This window comes from Lipophrys pholis (genome assembly GCF_963383615.2).
Source record: "Lipophrys pholis genome assembly, chromosome: 21".
NCBI classification, from domain to species: Eukaryota; Metazoa; Chordata; class Actinopteri; order Blenniiformes; family Blenniidae; genus Lipophrys; species Lipophrys pholis.
The window spans coordinates 23380938-23397654 of NC_137649.1; the positions used below are offsets into that span (position 1 = coordinate 23380938).

The window sequence follows — 16717 nt, forward strand, 5'->3', positions numbered from 1 at the left end:
GACTGGAAGTGACTGGGGGAGCCGGAGTGACTGAGGGAGCAGGAGTGACTGGGAGTGACTGGGGGAGCCGGAGTGACTGAGGGAGCCGGAGTGACTGGGGGAGCAGGAGTGACTGGGGGAGCAGGAGTGACTGAGGGAGCAGGAGTGACTGGGGGAGCAGGAGTGACTGGGAGTGACTGGGGGAGCCGGAGTGACTGAGGGAGCCGGAGTGACTGGGGGAGCAGGAGTGACTGAGGGAGCAGGAGTGACTGGGGGAGCAGGAGTGACTGGGAGTGACTAGGGGAGCCGGAGTGACTGAGGGAGCCGGAGTGACTGGGGGAGCAGGAGTGACTGGGAGTGACTAGGGGAGCCGGAGTGACTGAGGGAGCCGGAGTGACTGGGGGAGCAGGAGTGACTGGGAGTGACTGGGGGAGCCGGAGTGACTGAGGGAGCCGGAGTGACTGGGGGAGCAGGATTGACTGGGGGAGCAGGAGTGACTGGGAGTGACTAGGGGAGCCGGAGTGACTGGGGGAGCAGGAGTGACTGAGGGAGCAGGAGTGACTGGGGGAGCAGGAGTGACTGGGAGTGACTAGGGGAGCCGGAGTGACTGAGGGAGCCGGAGTGACTGGGGGAGCAGGAGTGACTGGGAGTGACTGGGGGAGCCGGAGTGACTGAGGGAGCCGGAGTGACTGGGGGAGCAGGAGTGACTGGGAGTGACTAGGGGAGCCGGAGTGACTGGGGGACCAGGAGTGACTGGGAGTGACTAGGGGAGCCGGAGTGACTGGGGGAGCCGGAGTGACTGAGGGAGCAGGAGTGTCGAGAGCCAAGTGCAGTGAGAGGGCAGAGCTTTAAAGATAGCAAGACATTCAAGTCTTTGTAGCTCAGTGCTAAACATGTAGCCACCAGCTAACGCTAAGCATGTAGCCACCAGCTAAGGCTAACATGTAGCCACCAAGCTAATGCTAAACATGTAGCCACCAGCTAACGCTAAGCATGTAGCCACCAGCTAATGCTAAACATGTAGCCACCAAGCTAACGCTAAGCATGTAGCCACCAGCTAATGCTAAACATGTAGCCTCTAGCTAATGCATACACTGAATTATGTCAATATTTAAATCTACCTGATGATTGATTAATCGACCAAAACCAGTTTGAATTGAAAATTGTCATTTCATACTTTGACCACGAGATGAAATCCATTGAAATGCAGCCGCTCCACGAGGATAAACACAAAAGAACGACAACAAGGAGCACTTCCACAACAACGGGATTTGTTTTGTTGTTCCAGAACGAGTGTGATCCAGGCAGAGCAGCCCACAAAGCGCGGGGGTGGGGGTGGGGGTGGGGGTGGGGGTTGGGGGTTGGCATTGAATTACCCAGGGCTGCTGGGCGGGAGCGAGCCCAGCTTGGGTCAGGGGAGGACAGGGAACAGGAGGGCCGGGGCTTGTAGCCAGAGCCGCGTGGCTTCAGACCAACTGTTGACCACTTTACACCTGAACACTTTTTTAGAAAACACTCCGACTCGGTCTCCATGGAAACGGGGAAAACACAACTGTTCTGAAATGCTTATAGCGTCGCATTATGTAATAACGGTGCAATATGTAATAATGCAATGAATTTTCAACTCATTGTGTAATAACGCCACATTCACTAATAATCCGCCGCATTTTGTGATAAAATTCTTCAACATATTTTGTATTAAACTTTTCACACGTTGCCACAGTTACTACCAAACGAGGGTTAAATGATTAAATGCCCTCAGTGGCACTAACAATCTAGTTTCACTTCTTCAAGAAAATAGAAATATCTGGTGGAAACACTGATTATCTTGTAACTATAAAAATCTACCAGGCGATCTAAAAAGTTAACCCTGATTTAGAGCGCTGCGTTCTACCGTCGCTATGTTGGCAGGAAGTGAGCATAATCTGCTTTTTATTCTCATTATTAAACACAAAACCATGTATTTGGTTTTATTACATAATGCAGCAAATTATTACATTTTCTTTTAAAAAACAAAAAAGAAGTGTGTTGTAGTTCTGCACATGCTCAGTAGAGCCAATCAGAACAAAGTTTCTTCCGTGTTGTCATGACTCCCAGTCTATATTCTCCAGGACTTGGTACTTTTATTTTGACAGTCACCGTAATAACAATCCAACTTGTTCGCCTGCCCACTAGAATGTGTGTTTTCTCCCATTGTTCATGTTTATAAAGCGCATTGTTCTTTGCGGGCATGCGTGTGTGGTTTCATTATAAAAAAATAAAAAGCAACCAATAGCGCCAACTCATGGCCTGGCATGCCAACTGCATCATCTTCAGCGTTTCTGCCATTTTCATGTGAAGGGGCATCCATTTCAAAACGTTATAAAACTTCAAAAAGTTGTATTTTCAGAGGCTCTTGGCTCGACTGTGGCGTAAACGGACCCTTAAAACACAACTAAAGTTTCTGCCAATTCACTTTAAAGCGTTTTGGTGTAAACGGGGCCGAAACCAGCTGCGTTGGCTCCATGCCAAAGGTCAGATCCTCTTCTTCACACTCCCCGCCCTCCTTCAACTTTTACCTTCAGCATCTGTTTATGATTCGTGCGGTTGGCTTTGTTTGTTTGTTTACTACCCAGAATGCCTTGCGCACCAAGTCTCGTCCTCTCACCCCGAAAGGCCGTTTGCAAGCGAAGCGAGACCGAGCTTTTCACGAGCTTGCTGGATCCGGTTCAGAGTCGGCGCGGCCACCATCTTGGATGAGGACTCCTTCTCCAGGAGCAGATTCACTCCAGGTGAAGGAGGAGGAAGTCACGCTACCGAAATAATCACAGGTCACTGGCTTTTCGACACATTTTCACCTGGTTTGTTACAAAAGGCAGACATGAGACGTGATTTTTAAACATTAAAAATGGGTCCTTTTAACTAAAATACTATACTGGATATATTAGCTATTCAAGTCACAACAGGCTTCTCTAACAGACACTTGAATTATGAAGCAGAACGAGTCCAAATATATTCGAAAACCGCATTTCTGTCTTCCCAATGGCCACAAACTTCTATCAATATCATTTGCAATGACAAGACAGACATGATCACAAAGAGGATATTTAAATATATTTAAATCAGACGTCAGGTTTGTTCTCGTCTCCAGTTAAAGAGGATCTTCCAACCTTCCTGACGGATCCTCTGCTCTGCAGCCCCGCAGCCCTGCTGCGTTCACCCAGTTCAGCGTGCCGGTTGCATCGCTGCTCAACATACAGTCAATCCGTCAGGCTGCCTCTGCTGCAGCGTCTGGGCGTGTGTGTGTGTGTGTGTGTGTGTGTGTGTGTGTGTGTGTGTGTGGTACAGTCCATACATATCAGCACAACCAAACATGACGTGCAGGTTGATGACAGCCGACCCCTTCTTTCTGACCTCCCACCAGCACATGCAGGCCGAGTGACCCCCGCCCGGGGGAGGGGGGGGTGACTTGTACTCTGATTACCCTGTTCCATTGAGGACGAGGCCTGCGGGGCACGGCAGCGCCGGAGGGTTTGGCTCCGGTGCTAATGCTGTGCCATTGTGTGTGTGGGGGAATGACTCCATTGTTTTGCGGCGTGGGGGGGTGGGGTGGGGGGGTGGGGTGCAGGGGGATTAAGGTGACAGGGCTGTGTGACGCTGCACAGGGTCTTCTGGAAGAGCAGAGCGCAGAAAACAAAGCAACTACAAACAGTTGCTTGGGTTTTTCACTCCACTCTTGTGTTTTCAGTCAGCATTACCAACCACCTCCCGTTTTATTTCGTAGTCGGTTGCATAGAAACCCACGGATCCTGACCCCCCCCCCCCCCCCCCCCCCCCCGAGCGCAGCCACCACGCTCACACACTCCGATTGGCTTTCCCTGATTTTCCAGGACACCCATTATGTGGTCTGGTTCAAATTCTTCAAACCACAACCTTTTTATCTCCACTGTAAATATGGCAGCAGTCACTTGGTTTCACTGTCATAGTGAACAATGCTTCGCCTCCGCCCGTCTGCCACTCGCTTCACGGGGAGGGGGGGGGGGGGGGGGGGGGGGGGGGGGGGGGGGGAGAAAGACGCCCGGGTGGCTCCTGACACGCCACAGGTTGCTTTAAAGCGGCGGGTCGAACCCATTTCAGCGTCACATGACTCGGTTTGATGCTGAGTGCACCAGACAAGCAAGATAATGCCTGGAAAACCTTGAAATACGAACAATCCTGAGAGTCTCAGCTCTATTAAGATTCCAACACAGAATGAAACCGTCTCTATTCTGTAAAGAACCAATCAGAACACCCAGTCTGCTTCATTTGCAGTCAAAAATGAGAATTATAGAATAAATCTCATCCTCCTCAGTGTTTCTCTGCATACTGGTGTTTTCTTATGAAACACAAACAACTGATGCTTCTATTGGGAACTTATAATCTTGCTAAGTAACTGACCCCCCCACCCCCCACCCCCACCCCGGGGGGGCAGGTTGGAGCCCTGCGGCGGGCCGCTCGTGGCCCCGCGGGCCGCATGTTTGTGAGTGTCGGTGTCCCTGAACGCCACATGTGGCGGCGGACCAGATGTGTCCAGCCGCGGCTCCAGAGGAGCAGGCAGCGGGAACAAAAGGGTGGCGGGCCCCGGGGAGAGGGGGGGGGGGGGCTGCCACCGTGTCAACACCCCCGACACCCAGTACTCTACCCCCCGGGTATGTGCCTCCACAACAGCGGCGGCCGGGTCGAGCTCGAGCCGCCCGCGCTGAGGAGCCGGTGGCTCGCCTCCGACCGCAGCGGGCAAGCGGGTGTTTGTTACCTGCGGGGGTCGCGCCGAAGATCCGCACCACCGGAACTCTCCGCACGTCGCTCTGCCTGAAGTCCGAGTAGCAGGCGTCCAGGTCCTTGACGGGGCTCGAGAGGTAGAAGTCCGCGGTGACGATGCGCACGGCGAACATGACTGAAGGTCCGCCGGGGAGAGGAGGGCACCGAGCGGGGGGAGGACGCCGACAGAGAGCCTGCCACTACCGCCAGGAGTCCATGCGAGGCGGGGAGCGCCGCGGCTGGATGCTGTCACGGCGGAGAGGGAGCCCGGCTGCGTCCCATGGAGGAAGAAGAAGAAGAAGAAAAAAAGAAAAAAAAAAACCGAACAAAGCTCCGCCGACGTTCCGTTCCGTTCCGCCGCCGTGCGGGTCCAGCTGCGGCCGCCGAGAGTCTAGGCTCGACGGGGCGGGCGGAGGGTCGCTGTGTGCCCGGTGCTCGGCGTCATGTCGCGGTCAGTCTGCGGAGCTTCGCTCGAGCCGCCCAGGAGGACACGGCCCCGGGTTCCGGTACGTTATCTGTGCAGATCACGTCTGTGGACGAGTCCCGACTAGTCCCGGACGGCGCTCCGCTCCTCAGCCCGGTCTGCTGCGGTTCCCTCCGCCTACAACATGTGACGTGACGGGGCCGAGAGAACTCAGCTCCGCACATCCGCTCCGGACCGTCACAATAAGAGCAGCGACCGGAAGCTCCACGATGCTCTCGCTCTCCTCACACATGACTGAGGTGGAAAAAAAAACCCTAAGCCAGGGGTCTGCAAACTTAATAAACTAAAGAGTTTTCAACGTGTTTTTCATCTGAAATGTAGAAAGAACATCTACAAAAACTACGGTTGTATCAATGAAATGTCTATAACTTATGTTATTACACTTTTTACCTGTTTTGGCCATATACTTTCCCGTTTTTACCATTTTATACATCTTGGCTTTTATAGCCTCTTTAACTCTGAAACTATCGGTTGTGGCAGCTTTACCTTTACTAGAATTAGTTTTTTTTGTTTTATATTTTGTAGTTTTTTTCTTTATTTTTCAAATTTTTCCTTTTCGTCTATTTCTTCTTTTTTCACAATTTTATTTTAACCCATTTCCTTTCCTTTCTTTTTCCTACCCCCTAAAATAAATATGAAAACAAATGTCTATTTACATTACATTTTCTGAAAGCTTCCCTGTCACTCCGGGGACACGATGGAGGATGATGATGATGATGATGATGATGATGATGTCTTCTGTGTAGTGCTTCACAGTACTGAACACAGAGAGCTGACGTGTATTAACAGCCTCGGAAGGCGGTGGAGCTTCAAGTTATGATGGATGTGTCGTCTTCAAGTCAAGTGTTTGTCAAGGTAGAGTGTGGGGGAAAAGCACGTCTACTTTTATTTACTTTGTACTTTCGCTAGATTTTAATTATTTATCAAATCTGTAGCAGCTCCATGAAACTCTCACAACTCTCCTTGAATAAATCCATCATCATGTCTTTGAGGGTGAAGCCACAGGAAGGATTGAACAGGCGCATGGAGTCTTTTATTGTTTTTTGGAGCTCTTCTCCACTTTTTCCACTAAATAGTTTGTTATTTTTCATTTTTTATCTTAAGATCCCCCCTTCTTCCCTTTAATCTACATGTGGTGGTCTGAGGAACTAAAACAATCCAACAGTTATTATTTTCTTCTTTTTTCTCATAATGATTTTAGACAGCTGAATTGATCTGACATCAAACTATAGTTGCTTTGGAGTCATTAGAGGACATGAAGAGGAAGGAATTTGATAAAAAAGTAAAAGTATATGAACTGGTGCTCACCTCGAGGAGAAAAGCTTTGATAAGCCCACACACAAAGGTTCAAAATGAAAAGGGTTTTTTCTGTTTGAATTAAAGTCCCCATAAAGTCAAAACTACAGGGAAGCTTGACAGTGTTGTGTTTAGAGCCTGAAAAGTGTTTTATAGCTGCTCCTCTGGTTGGTCAGTCCCTGTTTGGACTTTAGATAAATTAAACAAGACAAGAGGAGAAAGATCCTCCAGTTCTAAACTAGAGACAACAAGAGGAACCTGACAGCAGGTCCAAGGCCTCTCAGAAGACGAGAACCACAGTCGTCTTGGTCCCAAAGAGCCTTTCAGAGAGACGGACTCTTTCCTTTATGGGGAAAATCTGCATCAGCAGATAAGTGTGAGAGGCTGAAGCAGGAACAAAAACAGACAGAGGATTTATTGGAGCGAGCGCTCCACTGTTTACAGAAACTCTCCTGCAGCAGCTGATAAAAGCCTGAACATCAGCACACGTCACCCTCCAGCAACACCATCAGGGCTGGTGAACAGGGCAGCCTGCACACCAGGCCAGGAGAGACGGGCAGGAGGGTGTGGAGGAGGGTGTGTAGAGGAGGGAGGGGAGGAGGGTGTGTAGAGGAGGGCGTAGAGGAGGGTGTGTAGAGGAGGGTGTAGAGGAGGGCGTAGTGGAGGGTGTAGAGGAGGGAGGGGAGGAGGGTGTGTAGAGGAGGGTGTAGAGGAGGGTGTGGAGGAGGGCGTAGAGGAGGGTGTGTAGAGGAGGGCGTAGAGGAGGGTGTAGTGGAGGGTGTGTAGAGGAGGGAGGGGAGGAGGGTGTGTAGAGGAGGGTGTAGAGGAGGGCGTAGTGGAGGGTGTAGAGGAGGGCGTAGAGGAGGGTGTGGAGGAGGGCGTAGAGGAGGGTGTAGAGGAGGGCGTAGAGGAGGGTGTAGTGGAGGGTGTGGAGGAGGGCGTAGTGGAGGGTGTGGAGGACAAGCATGAGGTTGTGTACAAGGCAATCAGTAAGCAAGGCAGCAGGCCGGATGGAAGGACGTCCACGAGCCTGTGCACAAAGTAAGGCAGAACATGTACAAGGCGTGCACGAGCCTTAACAGAAGGGCGTGCACGAGCCTTAACAGAAGGGCGTGCACGAGGCTGTTGCACGAAGCCATGTGCACGACATCAAGAGCTGTGAAAGAGTAAATAAAAACAACCATCATAGAAATGTAAGACGTCGTCCACAGAAGTGAAAAAGCAGTAAAATCTAAAACTAATCAGGTTGAAGTGATGAAACATCAGTAAAAACTGAAACATCTCATCCGAAAAAAAAAACATTATACAATCTGTTAAAAAGGAAAAACGCAAAAAATTAATTCAATAAAAGGAGAAAAATCGTCTGTAAGAATGTGAAAATGAATGTTTTATTTCAAACATACAAAAACAAACTAGGAACTGGATATTCTTGAAAAGGATTCAGAGGAAAGTGGAAAGGATTCCATCTCCTCTTCCAACCTGTTAGGACATACTGCCACCTTGTGGTCAACAACACAAACCACACAGTGGAATCAGCACAGTCCGTATCTGATGATGAATTACAGTATATATAATCTCCCTTCATAAAACTACTGAATGTAAAGTTATTTTCATCATGGAAGTGTGCAAAACTAATGTTTGATTGGGAATATAACCCTCCACCTCAGAGTGGGCTTCTTCAGAAAGTGTCCAGATCTGGAAGGTTTATATTTATTACATTTCTACTTCAAATAAAGACCAAAGACAAGCCTCTGCATTTTGGTCCGTCCCTCAGCTGTCCTTCTCCTTGCTGATGGAGTCGCAGAGCGGCTGCTCCTGAGTTCTCACGGTCTCCATCGGGAAGTTGCCGGGCGTCCACGCTCGGTTGATGGGGTACTGCTGCACGTTGACGAGGTACTGTTGGCCTCGGAGCTTCTTCCTGGCGTCTCTCCTCTTGTTACAGAGCAGGTAAAGTATCTCCACGATGTTCAGCAGCACCGAGACGCCCGACACCACCAGCATGAAAATGATGAAGACGCTCTTCTCGGTGGGACGGGAAACGGAGCACTGGGCGCCGCTGACCTCGGCACAAGGGGACATTTGACAGTGGAAGAAAGGGTCGACGAACACCGAGCCGAAGATGAAATACTGGCCCACACAGAACCCCGCCTCCAGCAGGATGGTGAAGACCAGCTGGCTGACGTAGGTGCAGAAGAGGACGCCTCTGATCCGCACCTTCCCCCTGTCGTCTGTGTATCTGGGCTTTCTGGGGACGCTCCCGTCGTTCTTCAGCTCCAGCATCCGTTTCTCGCCGTGGACGGTGTGCACGGCGTGGCCCAGGTACACCAGCGTGGGCGTGGACACGAAGACGATCTGCAGGACCCAGTAGTGGACGTAGGAGATGGGGAACTTCCAGTTGTAGCAGGCGTGGTCGCAGCCGGGCTCCAGGGAGTCGCAGTAGAACTCCGACACCTCGTCGCCCCACACTTTGTCGGCGGCGGCGCCGAGGACGAAGATCCTGAAGAGGAAGAGGACGCTCATCCAGATCTTCCCCACGATGGTGGAGTGAGACTGGACCTTGTCTAGGAGCGAGGACAGGTAGGACCAGTCACCCATGGCTGGACATCAAGGTCTGAAAGGAAGAGAGACGTTAACATGTCATACCGACTAAAACAAGCCGAACAGTAAGACATCTCATTCTTCCATCAGAACACATCGTTACGGGGAGAACATGAACGGGTCTCCTGCGCTGCCTGTAGTTAGGTGTTTTGTCTGTTTGGTAGTTTGGAGGCAAAGCAGCCGAGCGCTCGGCGTTCTCAGGCGGTTCGGATATCGGGAACAAAATAAATGCAGCCGCCACAGTGATTTGGCTCCTTTTTTCAGATTCATTTGCTTTGCCTGTCAAGTTCTGGTCAGAAGACGAATAAATCGGGTCCGTAATGTGGATCTGTGAGTCTGTCCATCGTACAGTTTGTGGTCAGCAGGTCCAGTCCGGGGAGCAAACCTCCTCCTAGCAGGAGGAACCAGAAAGAGCATCAGCTGCTCCAAAGTTCACTGGAGTTTAAATGTTGATCAGAACCTTCTTCAACCATCCGTCTCTCCGTTCCTCAACCCGAGAAAACTGCTGACTGTCGTTTTCAATTCCTTAAGAATCGTTTTCCAGTTTTTTACCGCAGCGCTGTCAGTAAATTCTGCAGGTTTCAGTTCCAAGTGAGAATCGATAAAGAACCGAATCGACAAGCAGAATCCAACATGGAACTGGAACGGCAAGAATCTTATCAACTCCCATCCCGAGTCAACGCAGCTTCATGGGGAAGAAAGAGTGGATCAGAGAGAAGTGACGTCCGGCGGCTCCACATGAGCTCAACTTCTTCTCTCTTCACTTCTTTATGTCGACTTTCTACTGATTTTCATCTTTTTTCCCCACAAATTAAAGTATTTTTGTAGTGAAATGATCTTCTTTTGACGCGGTATAGTCAACAAAACAAGGTTCTCTAACGTGGATCAGCCAGGATGAAGATCAGAGAGAGAGAAAAAAAATTAAATAAAGACTTTAACTCACAAAACAATGACTAAAAAATGTAGAGAGAGAAAAGTGAACTCAACCTAACGAGTTCCTCAAAGTTGGATTCAAAATCCACTGACGTGTTCAGTTTGTCTTGAAGACTAAAATATTCCCGGGCGCACGAAGGAGGTGAAGAACGAGTGTTTTTGATTGAATAAAAATGTAAAGTACCGACCTGAGAGGCTTCAGCTGCGAGTGTGGAGGAACACGAGCAGAAGGAAAGAGGAGGGAGTGGCTGACGAGTCGCCGGTCTTAAATGTTGCTGACCTCAGCGGGTTTGGGCTGGACGACACGCACAGCCACCAATAACAACTTCTCCTTCCAGGCCGATGATCAGTTTCACAACCTTGCGTTTCTGTAAAGGGAGTCGTTTTCTACCTGGAATTCACAGGATGACTCAGCTGAATCCAGCGGAAAGCCGGACTGGAGGAGGCGGCGGGCGCTACGCCCCTGCCGGGCGCTACGCCCTGCCGGGCAGCTACGCCCCTGCTGGGCTCACATGTGAGGCTGAGCACTGCTCCCAGCATCTTCCTCATGTATGTGAAGGTTTCCTGTGAAGTCACGGTGAACAACAACACACGGATGACTCATGTGAAGACAAAGTGCTCTATGAAGACACGGATCCAGGGAGGATTTGTCTTCATCCAAGGTTCATTAAGTTTTGAAAGCGATTTGGCTCAAAGGTCAAGAGGTCAAAGACGTATGTTTGTCGTAACGCGGCCAGTTTTAATCCGACTGTCCAACCAAATCTGCTGGGGGGGGGGGGGGGGGGGGGGGGTCAAAGGTCAGTACGTCTGTGTCAAACAGTGACAACATGAAGCCATTCGAACCCCCAGGACACCTGATGGGAGCAGCGGTGTGGTAGAGCCATTGGTTTCCTATGTGGTGTTGGCGAAGGTCTGCGCTCTACTGAGTGTAGTTCTACTTGTTTCTGTTACAGCAGAGGCTTTTAACTTGTTGTTAAATTGGTTAATAATTTCATATCTAATTAAGTAAGGCTCCTGGTTCTAAAGAAAGTCTCCACCTCTGAGTCCGGTTCTGCTGGGTTCTTCTTGTTAAAAGGGAGTTCTACTTTCCCTTCGTCTCCCGCTGCTCAAATGAAAAAGTTGTCTTGTTTTCTGTGAAAGTGCCTTCAGATAATTATGTTGTTGTTGTTGTTGTTGTTGTCACTGGTAAATAAGATTAAACGGGCAAATAACAGACTGACAAATCCACCACTTTTCTTTTTTCTTTATTTAATTAAAGAGCTTTTACGATGAACCCTTCAGGTATAGAAAGAGAAGAACCAGAGACTCTCCACTCCAGGTATTGCACTAGAATGAGGATTAATTGTGACACCGCATTGTGTCATTCGCTGCCAGAAAATCAGAAACACCTTCCACTCCTCTCCGTCCCCGCAGTCACAGGGCTTGTGTGACGTTAAACCACAGAGCGAGCGTCACTCCCTGAACACCTCACCAACACCCTACAGTCCCTGAACACCTCACTAACACCCCACAGTCCCTGGACACCTCACCAACACCCCACAGTCCCTGAACACCTCACCAACACCCCACAGTCCCTGAACACCTCACTAACACCCCACAGTCCCTGGACACCTCACCAACACCCCACAGTCCCTGGACACCTCACCAACACCCCACAGTCCCTGGACACCTCACCAACACCCCACAGTCCCTGAACACCTCACCAACACCCCACAGTCCCTGGACATCTCACTAACACCCTACAGTCCCTGGACACCTCACCAACACCCCACAGTCCCTGGACACCTCACTAACACCCCACAGTCCCTGGATATCTCACTAACACCCTACAGTCCCTGGACATCTCACTAACACCCTACAGTCCCTGAACACCTCACTAACACCCCAAAGTCCCTGAACACCTCACTAACACCCCACAGTCCCTGAACACCTCACCAACACCCCACAGTCCCTGGACATCTCACTAACACCCCACAGTCCCTGAACACCCCACAGTCCCTGAACACCTCACCAACACCCCACAGTCCCTGAACACCCCACAGTCCCTGAACACCTCACCAACACCCCACAGTCCCTGAACACACTCACTTCAAGGAAATAAAGTCTTTGGTCTCCCAGACAGTCGAGACTTACTGACTGTATGTGTGACAATAGTCACATATCAAATGTTTGTGCTGCTTACTTTTGTCTTTTTAGCGTCTGTGAAGGTTTTTGTCTGCGTGCTTTTCTTTTTTATTGGTTTGTTTGTATGTATTTTACCAACTTTTCGCAAAAACTATTAACCCGAATTGAATAAACTCTTCAGGGATGATTTCTCATCAGCCAAGGTTCAATTGATTAACGGCTAATCGTTTTTGAATAAATCCCAAGAAACTGTGTGAAAAATGTCCCACTCAAAGCGGATGGGAGAAGCACCTCGTGGAGGTTAAAGGAGATCAGCGCCTGTTGCCATGGAAACACTCCGGAGCTCGTGGCCGAAATCTCGGGTTCAGCGAGTATCAGCGTTGGCGAAGGTGCCCACCACCTCCAGAGGTCAGACTGCAGGCCGGGGCAGAGACGTCTCTTCACCAGCTCGTTCCAGACCCTTCCTCTCTGCTGCTCCAGAATAACCACACCGTAAAATCAAAAATGGCTGACGCTGCCAGCGAGTCGTAAAAAAGTCCTTAGGAGGCCTTCCTGCACGCGCCGAAGGACCTCAGCCTGCTCGGGCCTGTTTGTGCGGAGCCTCAGTGTTTTGTTCAGGGGAACTTCTAGGTACTTGAAAGAATTCTCATCTTCATAATCCCCCGACACAAGACCCCCCCCCCCCCCCCCCCCCCAAAAAAAAAAAACACATGATGATTGGTAAATGATGATTCTACCCGTATAATGAGACTGAACATGGTGCTTTACTTTACTGCGACTATCGTCTGCATATAACCGACACTGAGCAGGAGCGGCTGCTGTGATCGATCGGCGAGTTCTTCAGATATTTCAACACGACTCTTGTCACAGTGTGTGTGTGTGTGTGTGTGTGTGTGTGTGTGTGTGTGTGTGTGTGTGTGTGTGTGTGGGGTGGATTTGGGAGGATTGTGATGACCGAGCACTTTGAGCCGACGTTATAAGAAGGAAATGAAAGCGTCGCGCTCACACTACAGGAACCGACGGAACACTGAGGTAGGAGGACTTTGCATTCTTCTTTTAACCTTATTCTCAATCGTCTCCTTCAGGGATGTGATCACATCCCGCTTCCTAATCAAAGAGTGGAACCGAGACGCCAGATTTAAACTACTAAAACTAGTTTTCAGACAGTTCAGAACGCTGCCGCCTATTGAAAACTCAAACTGCTCTAATTGGATTAAACACGATGATTCAACCTAACAAACTTTCCACAGTTGAGCCGACAGACGACAGGTTTGTGACGGAGGCCGGCGCTCCAGGACTCGTCTCTCCTTCCCGACACCTCCGATACAGAAAAGCACAGCCGTTCTGAGTCACGCCTTTCTTGTATTCTTATCCAAAATATTGTCGATGTGCTGAACTGTGGAAAAGAAGGCTGGCGTCTGCACTCGTTTGAGATTACGGCGGCTTTCAAGGTTTGGTTGGCCCGCAAAACAGAAGTGCTGCTGACGAGTGCACGAGCCTCATTCATGATCAGGGTTCTAGATTCTGTGTGTGTGTAAGTACGAAATAATCTGTATTTCCCAAACACCAGTTAGTTATCAGTGCTGATAAATCCCACTTGTTCTTAGTCACAATGCTCGGCGCCTCCAATCAACCAAACACGGCAACAACACGCCTCTCCGTTATAATGTTTGTTCTCTCCTTCATCTTTTATCACCAATGAGGAAGAGAAAGAGGAACTTTTCTGGAAACTGAAATCAATGTATTTGTCAGCGAGTTTGAAGAAAAGCAGAAAATGTTGTTTTGTACGTTGAACCGAACCAACAGAAGGAGGAATGCTGCATGAGGAGAAGGAACCGCCGCTCACGTTCCAAATCGCAGCCACGGGATCTTTTATAGACTTTCACTCCTCATTCATAACCTCCGTTTCCAACGAGATGACATCAATAATTGAACGTTTTTAACTAAAAGGACACAGGAGACATAAGTGGCGTTTGAGCTTGTTGAGCAGCTGCTCTGACCCTCAACGCTTCCTGCTTGTAGTTTCACTATTCTACCACTAGATGGTGTGCGTAAGCATGTCGGAGTTCTATCTAAACACATTCCTAAGCACAAGTTGATGAATTCCATAATTTGCATGGGAATGTTCGTACGCAGCCACTACACACACATCTGTGAGTATTGATAAACGAAGCGCCAGCTGTGATTGGCTGGTTGGACGAGCTCAGTGCCCCGCCCACAGGAGTCTGAAACCTTTAGGACCAAAACAGCCAATTTAGCAACTTTCAACTTTTAGAAAAAAGCAAGTCTGATGTTTCATGACTACAGTTTAGAATTTCAGATGTTTTTTTTAATTCATATTTCTAATTAAAATATTAATTTTTTTTAATTATATATATTTTTTAACTGAACTGGCCTATATTTTTTAAGCCAGTTTAGTTGTTGTACCTCTTTTGCTTGTCGTTATTTCATTTGAAGCTACTCTTGCCATTTCTATTCTGTCTTAGTGATTTTAACTATTTAATAAAGTTTTGAAATATAAAGTGAGCCGGTGGAGTCAAGATTGATTATTAAAATGAATAAAGTACCAATGTTGATCACTGACTAACAGTGACAGAGTTTTAGATTTGCAGTGGTGGAAACCCTGGTTGCTGTTCATTCATGTTCCTGGTCTGTCCCTGCAGGCCTCACGATGGGGGAGTGGTCCTTTCTGTCCAACCTGCTGGACAAGGTGCAGTCGCACTCCACCGTGGTGGGGAAGGTCTGGCTCTTCGTGCTCTTCCTCTTCAGGGTCTTCATCCTGGCCGCCGGCGTGGACAACATCTGGGGGGACGAGCACGGCAACATGAACTGCAACACCCGGAGCCCCGGGTGCAAGAACATGTGCTACGACAAGTCCTTCCCCATCTCGCACACGCGCTACTGGGTGCTGCAGATCCTCACCGTGTCCACGCCCACCCTGCTCTACCTGGGCCACGTGCTGCTGGTGATCCGCAGGGAGAACAAGATGAGGAGGCGCCTGGAGCAGAAGACGGGCTGGAGCTCCCGGGCACCAAAGTACAGCGACGAACGCGGGAAGGTGCAGCTCAAAGGCGTCTTGCTCGTCAGCTACGTCATGCAGCTGATCTGCAAGATCCTGCTGGAGGCGGCCTTCGTCGTGGGTCAGTACTACATCTACGACTCCATCCTGATCGAGCAGAAGATCTCCTGCTCCACCTACCCCTGCCGGGCCGTGGTGGACTGCTTCGTCAGCCGCTCCACCGAGAAAAACATCTTCATCATCTTCATGCTGGCCATGGCCGTCTTCTCGGTGCTGCTCAACGTCGTGGAGCTGCTTCACCTGATGATCTCCAAGAGCCGCTGTGGCTCCGCCCCCCGAGGGGAGTACACGCCGCCTCCCGGCTCAGTCGCCGCGGAAGGATTCAAAGGCGCGTAGACACTTTTTAGATTCACAGTGTGACTCTTGTTTTTTTCATTTATGCTGTTTTGAGTCCCAAAGTCAAATAATTTACTGTCATAATACAAGAAAACTGTTTTGATGGACCAGACGGGGGTTCCCTGCCTGGTGTCACGGGAGGGGGCGGGGCTATGTTGCTTAAAATCATGTTTTGGAATATTAAATATAAGACATTTAACCTTTAACTAGGATCATCAAAGGTCTTTATATTATCACTTAAAAAGATCCCAACCATGGTTGACATGGATTATTACTATTTATTAAAGAAAGATTTAATAAATATATATACGTGTGTGTGTGTGTGTGTACAGATGGACTGTTGCCTTAAATTACCGTCAGTGAAGTGAGTGTAACTGAGTAAATTCATCTGTTTATCCTTCCATCACATGATTTCTTCCTCGCAACTCGTTTGTTTTTCTTAATTCTGGGGATGTTTCTTTTTCTTTGTTTTTTGTACAGGTTCGGGAATAAATAAATGAATAAATGTCGTAAAGTGAATGTGATATGTTGTTGATCCGAGTCTGAGAACAGATTCAATAGAAGCACATTTCATTTTCCGTGTGAAGAAGCAGTTTTATTCTACGTTTTTCACCAGGTCCTTTAACCTGCATGAACACAGCAGTCAGATTTACATTACGAGGCGTTAAACATCTACTAACCCTGTTTGACAAACATAAAACACAAACATTTATAATTTGGTCATTTTTACTTTAACCAGTGAGAGACATATATATATATATATATATATATATATTCAGATTTCGAGATGAAAAAATATAATATTCTAAACTCCATCAGATGAAGGTCGAGTTCGACAGTAAAACGATTGAAAATAGTGAAAATTGTGTTCATTTCCGACTTTTTCTGCTCATTTATTGTTTGAAAATAAATGTTGAGTAAAATAAAAGAGAAGTCAGATTACAGCTGCACGTTCCTACAGGCTGGTGAAACTCAGGCAAAGATGGTTTTAGTTTCTAAAAAACACATTTCAGGTTATTCTCACGTCGAGAGAAAGACGCACCGGGATGATTTTCAGGATTTAACAGGAAAGGTATCGTGTTGTAAAGTCACCGGTCGGCCTCCTGAGATAA

At 48.8% G+C, this 16717-nt stretch overlaps 3 protein-coding genes across 8 annotated transcripts in view; 1 reads left to right on the top strand and 2 right to left on the bottom strand.

Annotated features, from left to right (window-relative positions):
* Positions 1 to 5367, bottom strand: part of rev3l (REV3 like, DNA directed polymerase zeta catalytic subunit) — a 39628-nt gene extending 34261 nt beyond the window's left edge. The window contains exon 1 of the mRNA XM_080491107.1: positions 4751 to 5367. Coding sequence (XP_080347233.1) covers positions 4751 to 4889 — 139 coding nt within the window. The 5' untranslated portion in view covers positions 4890 to 5367. The remainder of the gene's footprint in view (positions 1 to 4750) is intronic.
* A 2528-nt stretch (positions 5368 to 7895) lies between these two features.
* On the bottom strand, positions 7896 to 10621 carry LOC308126619 (gap junction Cx32.2 protein-like). Of its 3 annotated transcripts, none has more exons than XM_080491133.1 (2): positions 10255 to 10621; positions 7896 to 9146 (listed from the first exon to the last, which is right to left on the bottom strand). In XM_080491133.1, the coding sequence occupies exon 2, from the start codon at positions 9128 to 9130 to the stop codon at positions 8306 to 8308; it is 825 nt and encodes a 274-aa protein (XP_080347259.1). In that variant the 5' UTR covers positions 9131 to 9146; positions 10255 to 10621; the 3' UTR covers positions 7896 to 8305. The 3 variants fall into 3 exon arrangements, with proteins under 3 accessions (XP_080347259.1, XP_080347261.1, XP_080347260.1); XM_080491135.1 differs by lacking the exon at positions 10255 to 10621 and adding an exon at positions 10077 to 10250 and having other exon boundaries at positions 7902 to 9146; XM_080491134.1 differs by lacking the exon at positions 10255 to 10621 and adding an exon at positions 10121 to 10248 and having other exon boundaries at positions 7902 to 9146.
* A 2573-nt stretch (positions 10622 to 13194) lies between these two features.
* LOC308126620 (gap junction Cx32.2 protein-like) lies at positions 13195 to 16122 on the top strand. 4 transcript variants are annotated; one of them, XM_080491137.1, is made up of 3 exons: positions 13195 to 13222; positions 13441 to 13724; positions 14854 to 16116. In XM_080491137.1, exon 3 carries the CDS (start codon positions 14862 to 14864, stop codon positions 15603 to 15605), a length of 744 nt encoding a protein of 247 aa, XP_080347263.1. In that variant the 5' UTR covers positions 13195 to 13222; positions 13441 to 13724; positions 14854 to 14861; the 3' UTR covers positions 15606 to 16116. The 4 variants fall into 4 exon arrangements, with proteins under 4 accessions (XP_080347263.1, XP_080347264.1, XP_080347262.1 ...); XM_080491138.1 differs by having other exon boundaries at positions 13441 to 13641; XM_080491139.1 differs by having other exon boundaries at positions 13201 to 13222; positions 13441 to 13459.
* Positions 16123 to 16717: the final 595 nt, after the last annotated feature.